General features: G+C 35.4%; 2 protein-coding genes across 4 annotated transcripts; both read left to right on the top strand.

The window, feature by feature from the left end:
* Positions 1-740: 740 nt before the first annotated feature.
* On the top strand, positions 741-7092 carry LOC109207720 (guanosine nucleotide diphosphate dissociation inhibitor At5g09550). Its single transcript, XM_019370697.1, has 13 exons — positions 741-1035; positions 1452-1514; positions 1687-1770; positions 2644-2751; positions 2855-3027; positions 3166-3277; positions 4132-4212; positions 4298-4360; positions 4694-4795; positions 4946-5070; positions 5383-5593; positions 6232-6306; positions 6775-7092. Exons 1-13 carry the CDS (start codon positions 949-951, stop codon positions 6826-6828), a joined length of 1338 nt encoding a protein of 445 aa, XP_019226242.1. The 5' UTR covers positions 741-948; the 3' UTR covers positions 6829-7092.
* A 127-nt stretch (positions 7093-7219) lies between these two features.
* On the top strand, positions 7220-22168 carry LOC109207719 (probable ubiquitin-like-specific protease 2A). Of its 3 annotated transcripts, XM_019370694.1 has the most exons (17): positions 7220-7861; positions 8657-8928; positions 9016-9097; positions 9191-9240; positions 9556-9741; positions 9883-9931; positions 10421-10529; positions 11318-11392; positions 12009-12134; positions 13269-13469; positions 13552-13607; positions 13678-13774; positions 14079-14169; positions 18286-18405; positions 20174-20584; positions 21114-21450; positions 21571-22168. In XM_019370694.1, the coding sequence occupies exons 1-17, from the start codon at positions 7660-7662 to the stop codon at positions 21822-21824; spliced, it is 2718 nt and encodes a 905-aa protein (XP_019226239.1). In that variant the 5' UTR covers positions 7220-7659; the 3' UTR covers positions 21825-22168. The 3 variants fall into 3 exon arrangements, with proteins under 3 accessions (XP_019226239.1, XP_019226238.1, XP_019226241.1); XM_019370693.1 differs by having other exon boundaries at positions 21114-22168; XM_019370696.1 differs by lacking the exons at positions 21114-21450; positions 21571-22168 and adding an exon at positions 20804-21091.
* Positions 22169-23430: the final 1262 nt, after the last annotated feature.

Raw genomic sequence — 23430 nt, 5'->3', positions numbered from 1 at the left:
CTGGAAGGGCAGAGAGACTGTTTCTGATAGACCATCGGGGGTCGGCTAAAGAAGATGGAAGAAGTCCTGATAACAAGTAATAACAAGACAATATAATTTGAAAACTAAATCGAAGATAGCAATAGAGAATATGAAAGAGGTACTGACAGCAAGTAATAGCAAGACAATATATTCAGAAAACTAAATCAAGGGTAGCAATAGAGAATGTGAAAGAAGTACTGCTAGCAAACTACGGAAATAGTGATGACAAGTAATAACAGAACAAGAAATGCAATAATAGCAAACTAAGAAACGAGAATTTTAAGAAAATAAAAAATCCATGAGATTGAGGCAAGTGTTTGAATAAATAAAACAAGAATGAAAGGCACAAGGCCTATATAAATTATGTATTTTATCTCTAGGCCAAAACTATATCTTTAATTCGAAAAAAAAAATATTTTTATTAATAAAATTAAACAAGTCAACGAAACCTTTAATGCTATTGTGACTTAAGTATCCATTTATTACACCACGCACTCACCAGTTGGCCCAACGTAAACATTGTAAATATATTATTACAACTAAACATAAAGCAAAAATAAAATTATCATAAGAACTTAGTGATGGTACCAAGCATGCTGTGCAAAATTATACCAATTGCCCAGAATAAAAGGAAATAATTAACCGAAATAACTTTTGGAAAAAGAAGTTAAATTTCAGTTATGGGAGAGGCTGGTTGTGGTTAAAGTTGCGCTAAAGACCCGTTCTAACAAATGACACCCGAAACCGCCACATGCTCTCCCTCCTTAACTCTCCCGCCCTCATTGCTTTACTTCCATTAATCTCATTCTCATTCTCATTTAATCATTCTTAGATCGAGCTCTCATTCTATTTTCTGACAATTCAATTTGATTCATATAATCAAAAGTTCATAAGGCAGTAACGATCAACAAAGCATATTAATTAATTATGGATGAAGAATACGACGTGATTGTTCTGGGCACCGGCCTCAAAGAATGCATCCTCAGCGGCCTTCTCTCTGTTGATGGCCTCAAAGTACTACTATATTCTTTCCCATCTTCTTTAGCTTCAATCAATTCGTTTCAAGTCCTCCTTAATTAGTACTATAATACTTTTTTTAAATCATCTTATTACATTTATGAGAGTGTTTGTAGGAAATCTAAAGAATTTTCTTATAAATGTCTTATACGGAGTAGTGATTTATTTAAAACGTGCACCTACTGTCTTTATTATTATTATTATTGATTCCTTATGAATACTTAGGCATTGTTAATTACAAAAACTGGCAACTCCGTTTACTGAATTTGATTGACAATTTATGGTGTCTACCAATCTTTAGATCATCAAGCTCATTATTTATATATATTCTAGTTCAGATATATATTTACACATCTTCTTTCGCTTTCTAAAATTGAATACTAACTTTAAGTCTAACCTCTGATTGTCTCCAGGTGCTACACATGGATAAAAATGACTATTATGGAGGAGAGTCAAGCTCACTTAATCTAATCCAGGTAACATCTTTACTAATATTATGGGACTTAAATTCGCACAAACAATTTTGTAAAGCTCATTAGTACTCTTCTGAAAATGAGGTGTAAATGGAAGTCTGACATAAGTTAGTGCTAGTATCATCTTTAGACTCGCAGCTAATCTCAGCATAACATATCATGTTGTTTTGTGTAGCTTTGGAAACGATTTAGGGGAAATGACAAGCCACCAGAAGAGTTAGGTACGAGTAAGGAATACAATGTGGACATGATTCCCAAGGTAAGATAGTTCACAGTTTCTTACTAATTTTGATTATTTATTTTTCCATTATCTATATTATATTGTCCATTTTGCCATTCACTCAATTTCTTGACTTCTGATTCCTGTTTCTTCCCTTTTATGGATAAAGTTAAAAGGATTGAGGCATCTTTATGTTGGTATAGAAACAAATAATATTCACATAATTGTAGGTTCTGATTGATAACCATTGTTTACACAACCAGCTTAAGCTAATTTGCCTGCAAGTAATAGAAGTCTTATATCTATCCATAGAAGATCACGAGCTTATAGCCAGTTCAAAGAAAATTTCGGCTTTAAGATGAGGCAAAAGAAATTAATGAAACAAATACTCAAAACCTGAGACAGCAACTATTTCATTTTTTATATAGACTCATGCCGACTGATCATACAAGTTGGCAAGAGCATTCAGATGTTTATGTGATCTAATTTACCACATTATGAAGATTGCTAATATTGCAGTAGTTATGATATGTAAGAAATTATCTACAGATAATTAAAGGTATAACTCAACACTTTTCTAGAATATTTTTGATTAATAATGACATGAAACAGAAAAGTAGATTCAACAGCATGCTCCTTATTGTAAAGGAAATTGAAACCAGATACACTGGTGCAATTAGAGAGTAGGCTCTTCTTTAGGTAAGTTCATAAAAAATCTTAACTTCCTATTGATGACAGATTATGTTCATGAAAGGGCCAGGAAATTATAGAAATAAAGATGTTGGGCTTGAAAGAGTTCTTTTATTATCATGACAACTTCCAAACTGTATTTGGTTTAGTTTGATTATTGGCCTAGATTTATATGAAATGCTTTACAAGTATGGAATTAGAGCTTTTCCTTATGTCCTGTAGTTTGCAATGGCAAATGGAACTTTGGTCCGTGTGCTCATCCACACCGATGTTACCAAGTATTTGAACTTCAAGGCTGTAGATGGTAGTTTTGTGTACAACAAAGGGAAGGTATGTTTGTTAAAGCACTATGAGGTGTAACTTCCGTTCCAATTTTTGTTGGTAGAAAACTTCTTATTCTCACATAACTTTCTCGTGAAACTGCTATCTTTAGATCTACAAAGTTCCAGCAACTGATGTTGAAGCCCTGAAATCCCCATTGATGGGGCTCTTCGAAAAGCGCCGAGCTCGGAAGTTTTTTCTTTATGTGCAAGATTTTGAAGAAACTGATCCTAAAACTCATGAAGGGATGGATTTGAACAAAATCACTGCAAAAGAATTCATTGCGTAAATTTTCTTTTCTCATGTGTTTTTGATTGCCTTGCTTAAACATATTGGTGAAGGCTGCATACCTAGTAATATATAGTTAAAAACAGTTTCTTCCACTCTTTGGTAAGTTGTTCTCGGCAAATATTGTTTATGCAGGAAATATGAACTTGAAGCTGATACCATTGACTTTATTGGACATGCCTTGGCACTCTATACCGATGATAATTATTTGGACCAGCCAGCTATGGATTTCGTAAAGAGAGTAAAGGTGTCAAATTAAGTTTGACTTGTTCAGCTTAGTATTTCAGAAAGTATATAAAATTGTTTTGATGAAGATATTATCACTAGCTTATTTTGCTTCTGACGCCATTTAAAACTTCACATTGACATGAGTGTAAATATCTGGTTTGTGATTGCTGATGAGCTTGGTGTGACTTATTCTAGTTACTAAATCTGATTGAAAGCATGGTATATGTATGCTTTATTCCATGACCATGAGAGAAAAAAGAAGAAATTAAGGAAGTTACAATTTTACCATGTTTTATACATATAAAGTGTAGAGCCTCATACAAATTTTATTCGTGTGATGAGAGAAAACCCGCATATACTTAAATTATTTGTATATCACTGTATTCTTAGGTCCACCACCAACTCTCTTGCCATGGATTGAAGACCTTTGCAAAGTGAAATAGAGTGTTGATATAATCCTATCATCTAAGATGTGTCCTACACTATGATTACTTTATGAGTTGTCAACTGATAGTCTTATGGTAGGTCTCCCACAAAATGCTCTAATGAATACATTATCACAATCAAGATATAACTGAAATGCCAAATGCTAGAAATATGATGTGATGATAATTCCGCTTCCTTTCATATGAATAGAACTATTTTTGTAACTTATACAAAAACCAAATAGTTTGATTACATAAGCTAAGTTATGCCTTCTTCTTTTTGAGATAAAATAAGCTTGACACTTAGATGAACGGTGCTTGAACAAGGATTACTTTTTCCTTTTTCCTCTTTCCTCTTTCTTTTGATTATGAGAGGATTAATTGTTACTATCGAAATTCTTTGTTTAAAGAATTACTTAATGACTACTTTGTCTCTTGGTTTTTAAAGTTATATGCAGAGTCTTTAGCACGCTTTCAAGCAGGATCCCCCTATATTTATCCAATGTATGGATTGGGAGAATTACCACAGGTTTCTCTCCTTTGATATCTTTCGTCAGTCATATTTGAGCAAATCTAAGTTCTTTTCTGTATATGATTGGTGCACATGTTTTCAGGCATTTGCACGTCTGAGTGCAGTTTATGGCGGAACTTACATGCTTAACAAACCACAGTGTAAGGTAATCATTGAAAATTTGAAATCATCTGTAGCTCATTTGGATGCTTAACTATCACCATATAAGGTAAGTTTCACAAATGTTTTAGCACCCAGAATGTGATCTAACATCTACGCCTCTTCTCTCCTGATGGGAAAAAACAATTCTAAAACGGGATCAGGATCCCATATCCTCATATTGTAATTTTAAGTATGGCATATTATTTTATAAGGAAAGCTGAGATGATCATGCACTCAGCTGTCTGTTCTACGTCAAATGCCGAAGAATTCTACATGGCTTACATACTCATTGAATTAAGTTAGAAGTTTATGTGAACACTCAGGTTCTAAATTGCAGGTAGAGTTTGATGAAAATGGAAAAGTTGTTGGTGTGACTTCTGAAGGAGAAACTGCTAAATGCAAGAAAGTTGTTTGTGATCCCTCCTATTTACCTGATAAGGTACAATTAACAAACGGAAAAACTAAGATGTCCAGGCTTTCTGCACTGTCGATTCATGTCTTGAAAATTTGCTTAATCATCTGCTGAGCAGAAAAAGGATCAGATTGGTTATTTCTATTGACAATTTATTTATACCAATACGTAATGCAGGTCCAAAAGGTTGGAAAAGTTGCTCGTGCAATTTGTATAATGAGCCATCCAATCCCTGACACTAATGATTCTCATTCAGCCCAGGTCATTCTACCACAGAAGCAACTTGGTCGCAAATCAGACATGTATGTTTTCTAGGCTTCCAGATAGTCTACTGAATTATCATTTCCTATTTTGTGGTGTACTATAGCGGGAAGTCTCTGGCAGTGCAAGCTTTCTGCTTCTAAAGATAAAGAATACAAAGCATCCTAACTTTGACCTTACTTATATATGCCATTGACTAGTAATTAAGTCCTCTTTTTTCTAAACAATTGTTGAGAAGTGACTGCCACTGTTTATTAAGTCCTAGACTTCGTTACATGTTCACTAAACCTGTTCTGCTGTTTGGAGAACTTGAAAGATAATTCAGAGCTACTTATTCAACATGCCGGTTACAGGTACCTGTTCTGCTGTTCCTACTCCCACAATGTCGCTCCAAAAGGGAAATATATTGCCTTTGTTTCGACAGAAGCTGAAACTGATGACCCCGAGACAGAACTGAAGCCTGGGGTAGACATACTTGGGCCTGTAGATGAGATATTTTATGAAACTTATGACAGATTCGTACCTTCACATGACTCTGCTGCTGATAATTGTTTCATATCTAAAGTAAGTTCCAATATTAGTTGCTAGTTCTTATTCTATTTCTACAACTATTTCTTCTGAAATATATACAGAGGTATGACTGTGTTATAACTGTTGAGTCCCACATCAACAATGAAGGGGATGGGTGGTCTCCTTACATGGACTTGGGCAATCCTCACCTCTTGAGCTAGCTTTTGGGGTTGAGTTAGGCCCAAGGTCTATTTATCAATAACTTATTAGTACAATGAGCTTTTATTTCTCCTGAGGATTTATAGATATTTTATACATATATTCCCGAATGCTATAGAAGCATCACTGAAAGCAGAAGGGGCGCTATGATTTTCTTTCTGACTTACTGAACGTTGCCCTACATTATGTGCAATTACTGCCACTCAAGGGAACTGTTCTTCATAATCTAGTAATACCACTTAGGCGGAAAATTAATTATAATAGTAATGTCTTGCCAGCTTAGGCATGCCCTCTCTTGCATATAGAGTTAAAATATGTGTAGTCCTTTCATCTTAAATCACACTTCCTAAAGTCTAAAAACTCTATGGTAGACTTCTTTCCTGCCACTCCAATGTCTCTATTTACTTTATTCTGCAGTTCATAGTTTAACTTTCTTTTATGATCTAATTACTATGTATTATCCTTTCTTGCAGAGCTATGATTCAACAACACACTTTGAGTCCACGGTAATGGATGTGCTAGACATGTACAGCAAGATAACAGGAAAGGTAAGACTCTAGTTTGAATTTGGTTATCCGATGACTTTTCAATTGACGATATGCGGCAGTTACACTTACATAGCACATATATCAAGACTCAAGTGCATGCATGTTGACTGACATAAGGTTGAAAATGATGCCTTCAACTAAAGAAATGTTGGAGGCATTAATTGGTCATAGAATATAGCTAGTATTATTGATAGGGAACACGCGAACGCACACGGTGTATATCCATGCATCATCAAAATATGCTGTTGAACTCGAGTCTTCATCTATCAACAACAAAACACCCTTTTGTTCGAATAACTTATCAAAAGTTTCTGGTGAAAAACGGGTTCTAATTAAACTTATTACCTTCTACTGTTTGACAAATATCTTCTTTCTTTTGACATTGCGTGAATGGTTGTATGTGTAATGAACTTATTGACATTTCTATGCCATATTAGCTGTTTATTCGTGCATTTTTCTTTTGTTTAGGTTGTTGACTTGTCAGTGGACCTGAGTGCTGCAAGTGCTACTGCTGAAGAATAAGCTTATTGTATCCACATCATTATGCTGCAAGTATAAGTCAGTAGATGTCAATTCTGTCTTACATTCAGTAAAACTCCCTAGTTGATTCCTAAAACAGACTATTGGAGGGAAGCACTTACTGTATGTGTTAGGTGATCTTGCAGTAATTGCTTTCTCAACTTTTGGAAAGGTTTAGAATAGTTTCTACAAATCCTTTCCATTATTAGTTTATGCTTACTGTTGTACTGATTCATTTTAAGGATTTAATAATTTTCCTTTGGTCAAGGATGATGGCGGAATTTTAAATTTCTATTTTGACTCTGGAAATTGGATCATCATCACATAAATTGGGACAAAGGGAGTATAAAATTGAAGGTCCTAAAGAATGTCAGATGTCCACAATATGGCCAACACCTCCAAAGGTGTTTAGTGGAATTATGTACTTTAGAAGTCACAATTCACTTTAAAATATATAGTTCTTTCTAAAGTATTTTTTTAATGGTATCCAAGCTCAGCTTGCACACTGCTCATAATATATAAACGATTATCTCATCTCTGTGCAATTCATAGTAATGCTGACCACCATTAAAAATCTAAGCATGGGCTTATCTCATCTCCAACTTAAATAGAATTTTGGGTTATTCTTTTGTATTTTCTTTGCACTTTATGCAACTGTATTTAATTAGAATTGAGTTACAAACTATTAATTGGAATCTTTTGCAACTTTTTCAAAATTTTCAAATGTAAAGTTTTAAGTTTCATTTAAGTTGGGACAAAAGAGAGGCAAAATCTTTGGCGTGGAAAGTGGGCAAAGGTACCGTTGAGGCTGTGCAAAAGGTACGATCGTCCACAATGACAAAGAGGAATAGCCGAAAGAAGAAGACGAGTAGCAGCAACAGCCAAAGCCCTAGCAATCACAAATTCTCCATTTTTGAGTTTAACCCCGACGATGAGTGCGTTGAGAAACACTCCAAAAAGTTATTGCAAGCATTTAAACTTCAAAAACCTAAGAAATCCCATTCCCCGATCGATAAGTACACCTTTCTCGGCTTCTGTACGTTTCTGCAAAACCCTAATTTTGTTTCAGCGTACAATTTTTGTATGAACATAATGTAGTTACGTTTTCTTTGCTGCTCTTTTATTATACTAGTGCAAAACATTGTTTTTCACTTTATCATTCTACCGCCGGAAGAAAAACGCAACTTCTGAGTTGTGTCTAATTAAGTTAAGAAAAGGGGGAAAATATGAAACTTGAAAGATAACAAGACGATTGTAAAAAAAGGAATAAAAGTGATGAACATAGGAATGAAGGTAATGACGAAGACCGAGAATGTACTCAGGTTGAGCCTGTACCATGCATTAATACATGGGGATAACGGACACATTGACCGGAAGTATCAACAACGAGAATAAGTTGATGCATATATCTAGGAATTGAGAAACAGAAGTTTTGTGGTGTAACTTATTCTTGCAGTTTCTTCTTATCAGATTTTGCTCAAAGTATATAATAATAGTGTTTATGGATTCAATTAAATTGATACATCTCCATGAAACATATATAATGCTTTTGCATTCATCCTACTTGGTTTAACTAAAGGAAGCCATCTTCTTAAAATGTACATGCTCTTGGTTTTGAATTAATTGAAGATGAATGACATTTCTATAAGATCTGTGAAACTATTTGGCTTAAACTAGGTGACATCTATTTTCTGTTTGCAGATTCCTTTCGGTATTTTTTTTCATTGCTAACTTTCCCCCTGTTTTTGTCCAGCAGGCTTTTAGTTTATCTTGTTTTTTTTTTCTTTTAATTATAGAAGTGCTGATATTCTATTTAACAAATTTTCCTTAGTTGAAGGAAGAACAAGGAGTTCAGAAAATGATTCAGTGAATGAAATCCTACACATTGATGATAGTGATGATATTGCAGAAAAGAAGATATTGGAGTCAGGTGCCACTGTGGCATCTAGCTTTTCAAGTTCGAAGCCTTCAACGGATTATTCTCTTGGTCATCTTGAGTCAAAATGTGACACTTCCGGGGCCAAATCCCATTTAACAAGAGCGAAAATACCTGGATGCTCTGACACTGATGGCAAAAGTTTTAGGGGAAGACTTTTTGCTGATGTACCCATCTTTCTCAATTTCTCATGTTTCAAACTTTACATACTTCTAACATATGCTTTATGACTATGCCATCCAAAACTTCTGCAGAATGAGCCAGTTATTCTAGATTCAGATGATGCTACTGAAATCGTATCATCCAAGCCGGCCTGTTATCTGCCAGAAAATAAGGGTTTGCTTAAATTATATCATATCATATTTTCAACGGTTGCTCATATAAAGCCACTTATTTGCTTATGAAGATGTTCTGTTTTAATCATTTTAGGTTCAGGAAACCAGCAAGAATTGATGCAAAGTCCTAATCTATGTGATAAAGTGAGCATGCCTCTTGTAGTCTTTGCTGTAATTAAATAACTTTGTTTTTCAGAAGTAAAATGATATTAATTCTTGTATCTGATAGAGCAAACCTCTGTGCTTTGTTTGCTCCATCATTGACTATAAATCCTTTTCCAGCTGATGTGTTGTTCACAATTTCTCTGGTGTAGCTGCTTAACTTTAGGTTAACTGCTTAATATGTGAACCAAATGACCCCCAAATGTATTGTGATGATGAAAGTTACAATTGGAGTTTTTCAAAGCTTGCAGAAAACTATTGTTTATACTTCACTTTTCTTTTTGCTGTCCTTTGCAGAAAAATTCGGTGATTGTTAAACCTGATCGTGTCGAGTATGGAGATACGTGTTCTACAAGCTCCATTTTGACTTTTTCATGCAGTTCCATAAAGCTTGAGGGCTCCTCCAAGTGGATGAACTTACCATTTACATATGAATGGACACACTCTGATATTCTCTCTATTAACTCCATGTGGTGCAAAATTGTGAGTTATAGTGCGTCCTTTATTTTTGTATTTTGCCCCCCCCCCCCCCCCCCCCCCAACCCGAAAAAAGAAAAGGGTGGGGTGAGGGGGAGGGTAAGTGAAGCTTGCTAACATGCGAGTTTACTTTGTTGCTAATGTTAGGTTAAAACTGCCCTTGTGGAATTGCATCTCAAATCCAACGAAAATTCAGGTTTGTGCATTTCAATAGAATACTTTCCCACGTAATGTTTGATGTTGTTAGATAAATGATTTCCTTCTTTTAAATTACAATTCCCAACATTTGAGATTAATTTCATGGTCTCAAGCTGCAACTGGAAAAAGCTAAGTCATGCTCTCCTGCTGGGTTGCTCTAAAGAACCTCCTTCATGCTCTAAAGGAAACACCTTCTTTGTCTTTAGGGTAGATTAATTGTTAGAACAAGGTTGGAGAAGAGAATGCTAGATTTTTCAAATTCAAAATTTATTATCTGTTGGTCATATATGTACTGGAGATGCTGTTGCATGCAACAGTCCGATGGGTCAAGTTTTTGGCTTTTGGAGGGATATGAAACTTGGAGTTGGAAACTGAAAAACGTAGATTTTTCTGTGTAATTTATTAGGGGAGAATATAGGTAGTTTTTTAAAGCTGTGATTCTACAAGTGATTGATCTTTGTTTACATGAATACCTCTAAATTTACAGGCGCTGTTGTGTTAAAGTTTGCTTTGTTCCACCCTGATTGGTCTGAAACACAAGAAGCAATTAAGATGCTGGATGTGAGATACAAAGATAAATGGAATGACATTACATCGTAAGATTCTTCATTGAACAATGTTTTTGATGGTTCATCTCTTATTTTTGGATGTCCTTTGGGATCTTGCTTTCGTTTTTGGCAGTAGAAAATGAAGTTTACTTTTTGTTCCTTTATCTGTATTTATTGTCAACAGCCTCTCCTCCCCCCAGGCAGATCTGTGAGATACTTCTTTCATTGTTTTCTGGATTTGGCTGGCTAAGCTCAATGTGAGACTAGTGTTTCTCTGTGTAATGATTATGCTCTTCCTTTTATGAAGAAAGTAGGTTTTCTTCTTTGATGGACTGTGGGAGCAGAAGAGTTTTTTCCCCACTAGAATTTGTGAGATAATTTGTTTGAAAAAGTTCTCTAGATTTATTCTCTTGGCCTTGTAGGACACACTTGCTGTACCAATTGACTGTCTCAGTTGCCGGAGATGTGAGTGAACTACTAAAATGACGATTTTAATACCACCAATGGATGATGAAGATCAATTTGTTATTGATTTTACCTTCAGTAGCTTTTATAACAAAGAGCAGCCCGGTGGACTAAGCTCCCGCTATGCGCGGGTCTGGGGAAGGGCCGGACCACAAGGGTCTATTGTACGCAGTCTTACCCTGCATTTCTGCAAGAGGTTGTTTCCACGGGTTGAACCCGTGACCTCCTGGTCACATGGCAGCAGCTTTACCAGTTACGCCAAAGTAACTTTACCTTGAGTAGCTTTTAGAATCTTACTGTTAATTCTCTTTCCTCACTTTGATGGAACTTTTAATATCATCATTAGTTCATTACAATGCCTCCTTTGTCAGACTTGATTGCACGAGGAGCTACAGTCCATTTTTTGGGCAGAAAAGCAATTCAATTTCAAAGCATTATCATCCCAAGTAAGAGATACTTATCCTTGTCGCCTTTCAATGTACATCTGATTTGCCGAGTTGACTAAGGTCTAATTTTGGTTGGCCGCGAAAGAATGAACAGCTTTTGTTTCAATTTGCTAGTGGTGATTTAAACGGTTACTGATGTCTGACAGTATGCACACTTATATTTCTATATATTAAACGGGTCCCGGAAACCAGAGGAGTTCCTTATGTCTTTCTCTTTGACTTATGAATCATTATAAAAGGTTTTTTTGTGGCGACATTTCTCTTTTGTTGCCAAAAGATTGACGCAGTTATGAGGTGTAGAGCCAGGAAGAATGACTAGTAATTAGCTAATTTGGCATATAAAGGGTTCATGTAGTTTGAAAGTTCTAGTTTAAGATATATATTCCTCAGACTTTTCTCCTGCCATGTGTTTCTAGCATTCTAAAGGTAAAAACTCAATCTTTACAGTGATCTAATTAAAAAAAAAGAAAGATAGTCGATGTTGACCTTTGGATTGGGTAAAGGTCACTGATTAACGCCTTAAGATTTGTCGTACGCATGCCTCCAAGTTCTGTGTATCTGAAGTAACTTCACATTGTTTGATTCTTGTATCTTATTTCATTATCTACTGTTCCAGAGATAACTTTGAAGAAGTTATTTATCCAGAAGGGGATCCAGGTGCAGTTTCCATAAGTAAGAGAGATGTTGATCTATTACAGCCTAAGAATTTCATCAATGATACCATCATCGACTTTTACATTATGTGAGTTTATATGTACCTGTTTCAATTGGTACTGCCCAGCTAATTTGGTTTGGAATTAAATTTAGCTAACTTTTTGGTTCCTTTTTCTTTCTTTCTGGATCTGGTTATTCATTTGTGTGAATTTAGTTATTCCTGTAAGCATAAATATTGGCATGTGGTTCGTTATCAACATCTGGAAGTAGGATCTACTTTTGTTAACCACAAATAAAAGGAAACATTTAGTGGCTGTGTGACTCTTAGGTCAAATGTTTCTTCATTTTGTTTCAGCTTTTTAATCAGGACAAGTCAAAGTTTACTGCATGATGGACTCCTAATGATTTCATTGCATAGTAGTTGCATCCGAACCAGATTTGGTTATTGCTGTCACAATCCCTTCCTCCATCCCGATTATAGATATTTGTTATTTCTTACAGGCAACATGAATCAACTAGGCAACATGATTCAACTACCTTCATTTGCAGTATATAGGCTCCATGGTAAATGAATATCAGGTCCTCTGTGTAATCCCAGTTCATGCTGTTCACAGCATACAGGAGTTTCTTTTAAGGCTCAATACACAGATAAAGTTCAATCCTTAATGTTTGATAGTTAGCTTGTTTTAACACCTAAGCATGTTGTAGAGTACCAGGGCTTGAGAACAAATTAACCCTGACAATACTAGGGTAGTTATTTATGGAGGATACTGTATGTTACTTTTATAATTTTATTACCTTATATGTGTCTCGATCGTTATCTAAGGGTATAGTATTTCAAAACTCCTATCGGTTGGTTTCCTTATTTTCTATAGATTATACCATCTCCAGATGTTGCTCAAGTGTTGTGTAAACTAAACGTTTATATATATATAGAGAGAGAGAGATAGTTTGTTCGAACGTTTCACATTTGAAAGTAAGCTGGAGATCTACCCAGAATATTTTCGTCTGGTCTTTGACTGTACTGTTTTGCATTATTGCTCTGGAAGTGCCATACAAAAATCCATCTAAAAAATGACATTCAAAAGTGTAAAACCACAAATTTCAACATTTCAAGCTGATGAAACAGATGTTTCATTCATTTATTCTGAAGTTCAGTACTTGTTGTCTCCTGCTTGACACTGTGAAAGAAGGAAAACTCGATTGATGAAATGAATTGCAGGTATCTTAGGAACAAAATCAATCCTGAGGAGAAAGATAGGTTCCATTTTTTCAATAGCTTTTTCTTCAGAAAGCTTGCTGATCTGGACAAAGATCCTACTAGAGCTTGTGAAGGTAGAGCTGCTTTCCAGCGAGTTCGTAGATGGACTACAAAAGTTGATCTATTTGGAAAGGATTTCATTTTCATTCCGGTCAACTTCAGGTTAGAAGCTGTTATAGAGCCATCTTATATGTTAAAACTTTTATGATACAGCTCTCCACTATGATTTTTTTTCTTGTGACAGTCTCCACTGGAGTTTGATAGTCATTTGTCACCCTGGCGAGGTTGTTACCATTAGAGGTATATCAGATGACTTATATGCTTCTGTTTCTAGTTATTATGACTCTTCATAACTGGAGGAAGTTTTTAGGAGAGGAAGAAATGGAGAAATCATCTAGGGTACCATGTATCTTGCACATGGACTCAATCAGAGGGAGCCACAAAGGCCTGAAGAATCTTTTACAAAGGTATAATCCGTTTGAGTTGCATTGACTCACAAGGTTGAGTAGTTATTGATTGAGTCGCAATCATATAAAATAAATTAACTCTGTTTGTATATTATATGAGGTACATCTGTAACCATAGTCTAGTGATAGCATTTGGTCATTCACCTTGCAAGTGAGCATATTGCAAACAATGATATATATGAGATCTCTTTACATTGTAGTGTGTCTGTATTAGTGAAATTCGTTTAGGATTTCACTATGAAAGACTAAGATTGTTTCTTGATTATAATGGAAAGAGAGAATGTCTCATGTCTTGTAAGTGCAGTTACTTATTGGAAGAGTGGAAAGAGAGGCACAAGGAAGTAGCAGAGGATGTTGCAAGGAAGTTCTCGAATCTGCCCTTTTTCAGTCTCAAGGCATCACTCCATTCCCATCTCTCTATCGTGCATTGAAAATGCTTTTTCCTTCAATAAGACGTATTCCTTTAATCGACAAAAGGAGAAGTTTCGGTTATTGTCAACAAAAGCAATGGTTATCTTTTCTAGAATCTATTTATTGCACATATAGAATGAACACTGATTATATGTTAATAATTACAGTTATATTATCATCTTCAACCTCTAATGATGCACTTTTTGTCTCATAATTTTAATTTAGTGAGATTCTGTTAAATTTATTTGACTCTCTAATAAATCACTGTTTTGGGAAAGTAAAAATTTATTAGTTGCAACCTGCTTATTAGTTATGAAACTCCTTCACTTATTAACATCAAGCTTAATATTTTAATCATTCATGAGTCCATTTTTTGTAGGACCCCTTTTTTTTTTTTTTTTTTTTAAAATGTTAACAGTTGTATATATAGCAACACCAAGAGAGTGCTGCAAGCCGTATTTACAATGCCAAAAGGCCAAAAACAAAATTATGCCTTTTTTCTTCTTACAAGGATTTTTGTCGGACTTGTTATAGAAGTAATATAAATATATGTTATATTATTGGGAGTTCAACTTTTCGATAGAATAGAAAGTATATTATAATTGTTTTCCTGATAATTAATAATCTGTAGAGGTTTTCTTAAAAAAAGAACTATTCATTGTGATGTATTAAGTAGATATGGGTAGAAGGTAAATGAGATGTTTTTTCTCTTGGAGTAGCTAGCTGTGATAGCTAAGCTTGATTTGTAATTTCATTACTTGGTGATTAATATAATGTTTAGTTACCCAAAAGAAGTAGATTGGCTGTAACTATAAACATAGAGTGAACTTGGTCTCATAAAATTTATTGTGTTGTGATGTGACAATATGACAAATGGAGATAGAGAAGCTAGTTTTAATCATATTGGTGGCTTTAGATGAGCGAATAGGTAATATTTGAAAACAATGGTTTCTAGGAATAGTTAATTTTCTAAATATTAATTTCAAAAGTATCTAGAGTTTTGATATGCTAAAGGAGTGTCAAACATTTCTGTAAGTCTTAAAATGAAATAGCATAAATTGAGACAAAGGAAACATCTAAGCTGTTAGGATTCTCGTAAAGGTTTATTACATAAACTTGCCTTTGAGGTTGTCATTATACTCTCCCCTTACCTGTGGTCTTAGAAACCACTATTGTTTTATGTTTTGCGTAATGAAACTCATTGTTTTTGTATGATTTTGCTAACATGTCTAACTCTATTGCTTGGAAATAATGCAACTTTATTCTATCATAAATCAGCTTTTGAAAGCTATTTTTTGAAGACAAAAAAGAAAAACAAAAAATAGTTCATGGAAATCTTGAGCAGTTAAAGGATGCCTATATTCAAAAATGGCATTTTCATGGGTGCCTTTCTATTTTTATGTTAAAGTGGTTATCAATTAAATATCAAAAGACTCTGTTTATTAGATGTTTTTGATTACTGTAAATTATTTCTTTTGAATGTAGTGCAAAGTCATCAATTCATGTAGAAATTCTTATTTTGGTTACTCCGAACTCAGAATATACCTGATTTTTTATTGAATCATGTGAACTTAGCTAAAACCAGAACATAGTGAAACAAAAGGGTCTATACAGTTGATACCAGCTAGTTGGATTAAAGGTTAGTTATTGATAAACTTGCATTCGATTCAGTTGGGGATAAGTGTGAGATCTAGACCATCTTCTTATAGAACCAACAATTTGCCTTGTTAGATTGTACTCCATTGGTTGAGGGAATGGATTGTTTCTCCTAGTCTTGATCAAACCTCATCTCATGAGCTAGCTTTAAGGGTTGAACTAGACCCAAATCCCAATATTCATTTTCTTAACATGGTATTAGAGCCAAACCTAATCTTGTTCTCGGTTCACTTAATGTTGGTCCCCTATGTTATATTGGCTACAGTACACTCCAGATGTCCAGTCCTGAGCGTGTCAAGGTTGTTAGAGTGTCCCACGTTTGCTGAGGGAGTAGGTTGTTGTCTTCTTATATTGTTTTGACAATCCTCACCTCATGGGCTAGCTTTTATGGTTAAACCTAATGTCCATTTTCTTAACGGTCTCGAACAATAAATTGTGTACTAATATTGCAAAGACATAGGTCTGAATGCATCATAGGGATCCTTATTTTAAAAAAAGGACAGCGTAGAGATACAAAGGATTCATATAGAGGACTAGGTCGGAATTAAGGCATATTTGTTACTCAAAATTCATATTTAGAATATGGGGAGGTTTTTGTAATGGTCAAAACCACAGGTTAGAAGTGCGATGGAAAGAACTTTTAATTCTTGACTGGACATGTAAATTTATTTTGGGACATGGGAAGAAGTTATTTCCCTAAAACTCTTGAGATTATGAGAGACTATCAACTTGTAAGATGCTAATTGCGATAAAAAGCATCATAGGGATCTTTATTTTGCAAAAAAAAAAAGGACAGCGTGGAGATACAAAGGATTCATATAGAGGACTAGGTCGGGATTAAGGCATATTTGTTACTCAAAATTCATATTTAGAATATGGGGAGGTTTTTGTAATGGTCAAAACCACAAGTTAGAAGTGTGATGGAAAGAACTTTTAATTCTTGACTGGACATGTAAATTTATTTTGGGACATGGGAAGAAGTGATTTCCGTAAAACTCTTGAGATTATGAGAGACTATCAACTTGTAAGATGCTAACTGCGACAAAAAGCACCCTGATTTGCTGTTGAGCCCATCTATTCAAGCCTTGGTGGATGGGATTACCTTGGCTACCTGTGCTTGTGGTGGGGTGGACAGACTATCCCCTGGATCAGTTGATGTGTGTGCAAGCTAGCCCGGCCACCAAGTATAACACACTTCCCCTCCAAAAAGAAAAAGAAAAAAAAAACTAGACCAATTTCCTTAAGTGGAATAATTCTTTTGTATTCAGTATAAATATCTTTTTTTCAGTACAATGTACCTGATAGTACTTTATATTACTTTATCCTTGATTTAACTACTCTTTATAAGTCACCTAGTTAGTCGTTTAATTACTTTTTGAATCATATTCAACATCTCCAACGTAATCATCTGCCTGCACTTTTTTCTTTAATCTCCACTGCAAGCACTTGGGCCTTATAAAGTGCAGCTGGTGGAGGAAAATACAATTGGTTTTTTAAATCTGCATCTGTTACATTAAGAATTGTGATTTTTCAAATTTCAAATCCTCATGCCTGCTGAATGCTACAGTTTTACAGATTGATTTTGTCTTTATGTACTATTTGAGAAAAATAAACTCAATCTTTGGTCTATGTGATGTAGGTTTTGTACCATTGGATAAGCAATCATCTCTTTCTTCTACTACGATATGCCCCATTGCATTTTCACTGCTTTTTGGATTGAACTGCAGAACTGAAATTAGCTTTTTATATCCTTAGTTCATCCAGCAAAGTCCGTTAGTTGAGAACTTTGCATACTCCTGGCATATTTTTGTTTACAAATTTAGCATTTTTCTGCTTTTTTCAATTGCATGCTAGAGCACCAAGCTCTTGCACTACTTATAAGTTGAGCATTTATCGCTAGAATACTTGTAAATTTGGGGTTTGTGTGGTATCTTGGACAGTTTTATTGACCCTTTTGGTTAGAACTGGAATCTGCTCCGCTCTACTTCTCCAACTGACCTTGCCTCCTCAAATTATACAAAAAGGGGGAAAGGAAAGAGAAAAAGACTAAGGCAAGCATACACTTAAATAAACTAAAGGGAGAAGAAAGAATCCCACTACTTTTAGAGGACAATTCAATTGAGTACAGTGAGTCGGCACCTGTGAAAAATGATGTACTACAGGAAGAGTTACAACTTTTAATGTTACTCAGTGACCACATTCTTTTGCAAATGGGTTTTTATCAAATGTCTACTGTAAAGTTTTCTGCAGTATCGATTCTTTTTCCTATCTGGTCTCTTTCATAGACTTGGGGTTAATTTTGGTGATTACAACATGCATGCATACTGCTTGAAACATACTTTTGGAAACTAAAAACTGCAGTAAACAATCATAACAAATATCTTGTTACTGTCTTTTATAGTAAAACATCTTCTTACACCCACACCTTTATTTTTTGCTTCCAGCTGCCACAGCAGGAAAACTCATTTGATTGTGGCCTTTTTCTGCTACATTATGTGGAACTTTTCCTGGAGCAGGCTCCGGTCAACTTCAACCTCTCCAAAATAACTGCATCGCCCAAATTTGTAAGCTGTTTCGTCCTTGTTATATCCTTTTGAAATGGAACCGGGGGTTATCATTTTTTATATGTTGGGGGACGTTAGCTGATGGATATCTTGGACTTTAGAGAAGCTTTTGCACTTCATCCATCGCCATCTCTCATTAAGTCGACAAGGTCATTTTGTTTATGGGTGCTTGCTTTTCTGGGTTTTCCGCTATTATTCCTCATGCATTGAATTCTTTTCTCAAATACTTCTCAAAATTTTCTATTGTGACTAATTCGTTTATTTTTTGTTCCTAGAGCTGCTCCAGGGTTTTGATTAATTGGTACTAGTCAGTCTTAATAGATTGAGAATATCTTTCTCTTTTCTGGTATGCATGCTGATTAAAGGGGAATCTATACAATTTTCTTGTAGCTTAGGTAGTATAAGGGGCAGAATGAGAGGAAAAGCTTGAAGATATAGGAATTTGACAAATAGTGCATCTTAGTGGTACATGATAAGGTAAAATTTTAAAAACAGTCTCCCACATTTAAAAAACAGTCTCCTACATGCTCTTCTGGATGTACTTTACACATTCACTATTTATGACCCATTTACAGTGAGGAAAAAAAAAAAACTTTTTCGGGACTTTTAACAATGGAGACGGAGAGAAGGAGGAGTGAAACCTAGCTTTGAGGTGGTTGAGATTCGAGGGGAAGAAGACGAAATGTTAATATTCTACAGAGGACTCAGGACAGAGAAATTCACTTATGGAGAAGTTGGAACTAGACTAGCAAACAAGGCTTCACATTGAGCTGCCAAAGTGATGCAATGTGGAAAAAATTTGGTGCTTTGCAATTTTAGTTGATACTGCTGAACTGCATCATGCAGCTTTAATTATACGAACTTACATATCTGCATTTTTGCATGTTTCTATAGGATCAAATTGGGTTTGGAGTAATAAAGCTCCAGAAAAAATCTAAGGGTAATCTTAATATACCTGTCCTGTAGTTTAGTGAAATTACATAAAGGGGAGCCTACAAGTTATGATGATCCACTGTGCTTGTCTTTCTCCCCATTATCTAGAACTTTTTTTTATTCTTCTATTTATTGTTGTGTCATTTGCTTTACTTGTGGCCTAATGCTACAGACATGCAGTGTGTTGCATTATGTGGCTACAAGATGCCTCTTTTCTCGAGTTATCATCTGTTAACATGCCTCTCTTGCATTTCTGTGAATCATTATTTCATTAGGTTTCATGTTCATAGTTAAAGTTGAATACATATTAATCCGGGAAGATTCTACTGTAGTGGCAAAGGGGTTCAAAAGTTGTTTACCTATAAAATAAGTTGAAGACATTAATCATGGCTCTATTGTAAATCCTATCTTTCATTCCATTTTTAGATTTTGACTGTCCTGCGGAGCTAAGCGACTTAAATTCAGAGTCATTGGTAAACTTGTCTGACTGGCTAGGAATGAGTATCCTGAAGTTGAACTATTTCTTAACAAACTTATATTTTAAAAGATGCAATGTTTGAGATCATATAATGAGCATCTGTTCAATGTAGCTTGCATTTTGCTATATGTAATCATGGTGTTATGATATCGGTGAATTATTGCATAATTTTACTGAACTCTGGGGATTTAGCATTTTTAGCTTGATGCGAAGACTACAATAATATTATTGGGATGATGGGAAACCGTTTTGACAGTTACATATGTGATTGATTGCTGCTGGGTTTATGCTATTGTTTCTTGTGTTGAATAGTTATTCATGTCCTACTGCCACTTTTGGTAATATTCCATTTTTCAGCTTGCTGGAGATTGGTTCTCACCTGAAGATGTTGATTGCAAACGTGAACATATTAAACGTTTGATCTGTGAAATTACAAAAAATAGAGTCCAGAAGGTTTCTTCAGCTGATTCTGATGACAACTATTCTTTACATTGCTTAGAAGAGGAAAATACTTGTAAGAATGTTCCTCAGGAAACTTGCAATGCCAGAGAAGCATGTCCTGGTGGTGACTTGAGCTCACATGAGGCTGAACTTCTTAATATGTCTCCTGTAGCCAACCTTATTAGGGGTTTGAAGAGTGCTGCAGTATCAGAAGTGGTTTCTAGAGATTTGTTGCAAGCACCAGATTCTGCAAAGCCACTTGCTTATGACAATGATGGGCAAAAGGCACTACTGGATCCATTTAGGAATGTCATGTCACCAATAGAGGTAATCGATCTTTATCATTCTGGTGCTTAAGTTTGCTTGACTTTTGATAACAACCAATATTCTGGATGGAAGTCCTTCACAAAATAGTTGCATGGATAGTCGTCAGCTCCCCTTTTGTGGGATTGCTTGTTTTCCAGGGATATATTTGTGAAAAGGGTGGGAACGACAAAACTAAGAAAGTGGCAAGGGCATTAATATCTAGAACCTCATTGTTTGCAGATGTTGGTTATCTTACAATTCTCTTTGGATGTTGAGTGATGAAGGTTGGTGTGGTGCAGGAAAAGTTTGCAACTACTACTTTGGCAAAGCAATCAATTTTTTGTTTCATCTTGCCCGCTTACTAAAGTGGCGCACCTGTATTTGTCCAAATATTTCCTGTTTTACTCCGACGTTCATTTTTTTTCCCCTTTTTAGCCTGAAGTTATCACATTCTTGACAATGTTCCCGTCTCTTATCCAGTTTGTATTCGCATCTGAGCACATCTCCAGTGGTTAACTTAGTTGTCTTGTTTCTTATTATTTTTTAAAAGGAAGAGGCAATTGGGGAGCAGATGTCTATCTCACCAGCCATCAAAGCAGGGAGCCAGTCCATTGAACTTTTTGCAGCAGCACATGCTTCCAGGAGTTCTAAAGCAGAAACCCTGTTTCCTGGAAGAGCTAGTCCTCTTAGCAAAAATATAACTCCAGGTTGTCAAAGTTATGGATGTCGATCTCCATATTCAATAGATGATGAAGAGCGTAAGGCTGAAGTAGAGGAGGTTTCCACTCCTGATGCAGCAAAATTTGACTCACCAATTTCGGAGGAGGAACTTGCCAGCTATATTGTTTTGGACTCTCAGGAGGAAGATGAAAACCATGATCCGAATGGTATGGAAAATAACCTACCCACTACAGCCACTATTTCTGCTTCGTGCCACAAGGAGGTTAACTCCACTGATATCTATGATTATAAAGTAAATGAAAAGATATTGTCTTCACAATTAGCAGAGCAGGCTGCAAAGAAGCCAAGGCCCGTGCCTGAAGTTTTCGAGGTGTCCAGTTCTGGAACAGGGAAAGACGAAACTGCACCTTCTTCAACATCATGTGAGGAAGTTGCAAGCTTATATATCCAGGATTCAGAGGTGGTCAACTCCGTGAATTGTAGTGAAGTAAATAATTTAGGACCAGCAACAGGATCCAGGATCAAGCATGTTGCAGGGCAGATGAGGTATTTGTTTCGCCGTCGACGAAGAGGCGGATAGACCTGCCAGGAGACTTAAATATACATAATTGACTTGCATGCACAGCGTTTTTGGTTGATATGGATTTCGAAGAAAGTAGGTACAACTGTAAATATACCTACTGTCTCAACAATGAATCTTGCCACCTTCCCCTTTGGCCACCTTTTTGTCCAGAACTATCTATGCGGAGGAAATACGTGTATATATATAGACATTTTATGGTTGAATATTGGGTGTTTCTGTTTTCTTTCTTTCAAAAGTGCCGTTTATACACTAACAATGCAGTGCAGTCATTACATACAATAGTTTTGGAAGTCCAACTCGAGCTACCTTCAGTAGTTCAAATAAATTGAAGTTTTTAGATATTAGTAAAGTCTTATTTTAAATCATTCTACTGATAAATATTTTAAGATTTACCCGGTAATTGTCATGCTCCTTAAAATCTGGAAGAAGACCCAAAAAATGATGATGAAATTTCTTGCCAATTGTCGTAGTTGTGTGTACATTTATTCCTAAGCTTTCTTTGCGGGAGAGTGAGGTCGCTGTGTTTGGTAACTTTGCTTTTCAGTAGTTTACTAAATGGACCTCTTAGCCCATCCAATTTTCTGCGACGTCTCGATAAATACTCAACAGCATACTTCTACTTTCTGGAGATCAATTTGGTGCTTTCTTTTTTAAACCATAATGAGATACTCTCCCTGTTTTTAATTGGTAAAAACTTATTCGCACTGGGTGCTTACACATGGCCAATAACCAAAAGACACATGTTGCTTTATTTAATTACAGCTATTAGTACTTAATCATAGTTAACTGTAATGTGTTTGGCACATGATCTTAAACAATTAATTCTGCCGACGATGTCAAAGTTTTCCCCTGTTGCAACTTGCAACTATACAAAGAGTTTATTTAGATCTTGCCAGTTTTCCCTTTTGCTATTATCTCTTTTTATTGCGCCATCCTTCCCCGGCTCACCAATTTTTGGAGTAGAATTACAGCTTCAGTACCGTCCAAGGGCGAAGCTATGTCTGACCAAGGGTGGTCAACTGAACACCCTTCGCCGAAAGATTATATGGCATATAAATTAAAATATACTTGTTATTGATAAAAAATAAGTCCTTGTATAGTTCTTTTTTTTTTTGAAGGGAATTCTTGTATAGTTCACTGTCAAAGGGTGTTTAAATATTGAATATTCTTATTGAATTTTCTGGCTTCGTTACTGGTTCCGTCAGTATATATTTAGATGTTTCTGAATAGACAAATGTTTTGACAACTCATGGAAGTTTTAAATTAGTGAAGAAAGAATGACACAGTCACACAGAACGTGAAAATTAAGAAGAAGAGCGGCAAGTAATAAAAAAAAAAACGAGGAATATTACCGCAATCTCAAAATTTCTAACGTTATGCTATTATAACTTCACTTCCTTTTAAATTGTTTTTATTTAGTTTAAAAAAAGCACCTAGCAGGACCTTAGTTTTTCTTCTATATATGGTCAATTTAACTAAAGTGGGTGTAAACACCGATGCAGATATGTTTTTATCGTTTTAATTTATGAGACATAGTTAGACTCGGCATGAAATTTAATTTTTGTTTTTGTTTTTAAAATTTGTGAACTTAAACATGTCATAT

Source organism: Nicotiana attenuata, unplaced genomic scaffold (genome assembly GCF_001879085.1).
Source record: "Nicotiana attenuata strain UT unplaced genomic scaffold, NIATTr2, whole genome shotgun sequence".
Taxonomy (NCBI): domain Eukaryota; kingdom Viridiplantae; phylum Streptophyta; class Magnoliopsida; order Solanales; family Solanaceae; genus Nicotiana; species Nicotiana attenuata.
This window is presented reverse-complemented; position numbering and strand designations above follow the sequence as displayed.

What these genes read in the sequence shown, in the direction of transcription:
- LOC109207720 (XM_019370697.1), top strand. Translation starts at nt 949, where the DNA reads ATGGATGAAGAATACGACGTGATTGTTCTGGGCACCGGCCTCAAAGAA. An exon ending in TTGTGTACAACAAAGGGAAG is followed by an intron (nt 2,752 to 2,854) that starts GTATGTTTGTTA and finishes TGCTATCTTTAG; the next exon opens with ATCTACAAAGTTCCAGCAAC. An exon ending in GATTGGGAGAATTACCACAG is followed by an intron (nt 4,213 to 4,297) that starts GTTTCTCTCCTT and finishes ACATGTTTTCAG; the next exon opens with GCATTTGCACGTCTGAGTGC.
- LOC109207719 (XM_019370693.1), top strand. Translation starts at nt 7,660, where the DNA reads ATGACAAAGAGGAATAGCCGAAAGAAGAAGACGAGTAGCAGCAACAGC. An exon ending in ATCATCGACTTTTACATTAT is followed by an intron (nt 12,135 to 13,268) that starts GTGAGTTTATAT and finishes AATGAATTGCAG; the next exon opens with GTATCTTAGGAACAAAATCA. An exon ending in CGAGGTTGTTACCATTAGAG is followed by an intron (nt 13,608 to 13,677) that starts GTATATCAGATG and finishes GGAAGTTTTTAG; the next exon opens with GAGAGGAAGAAATGGAGAAA.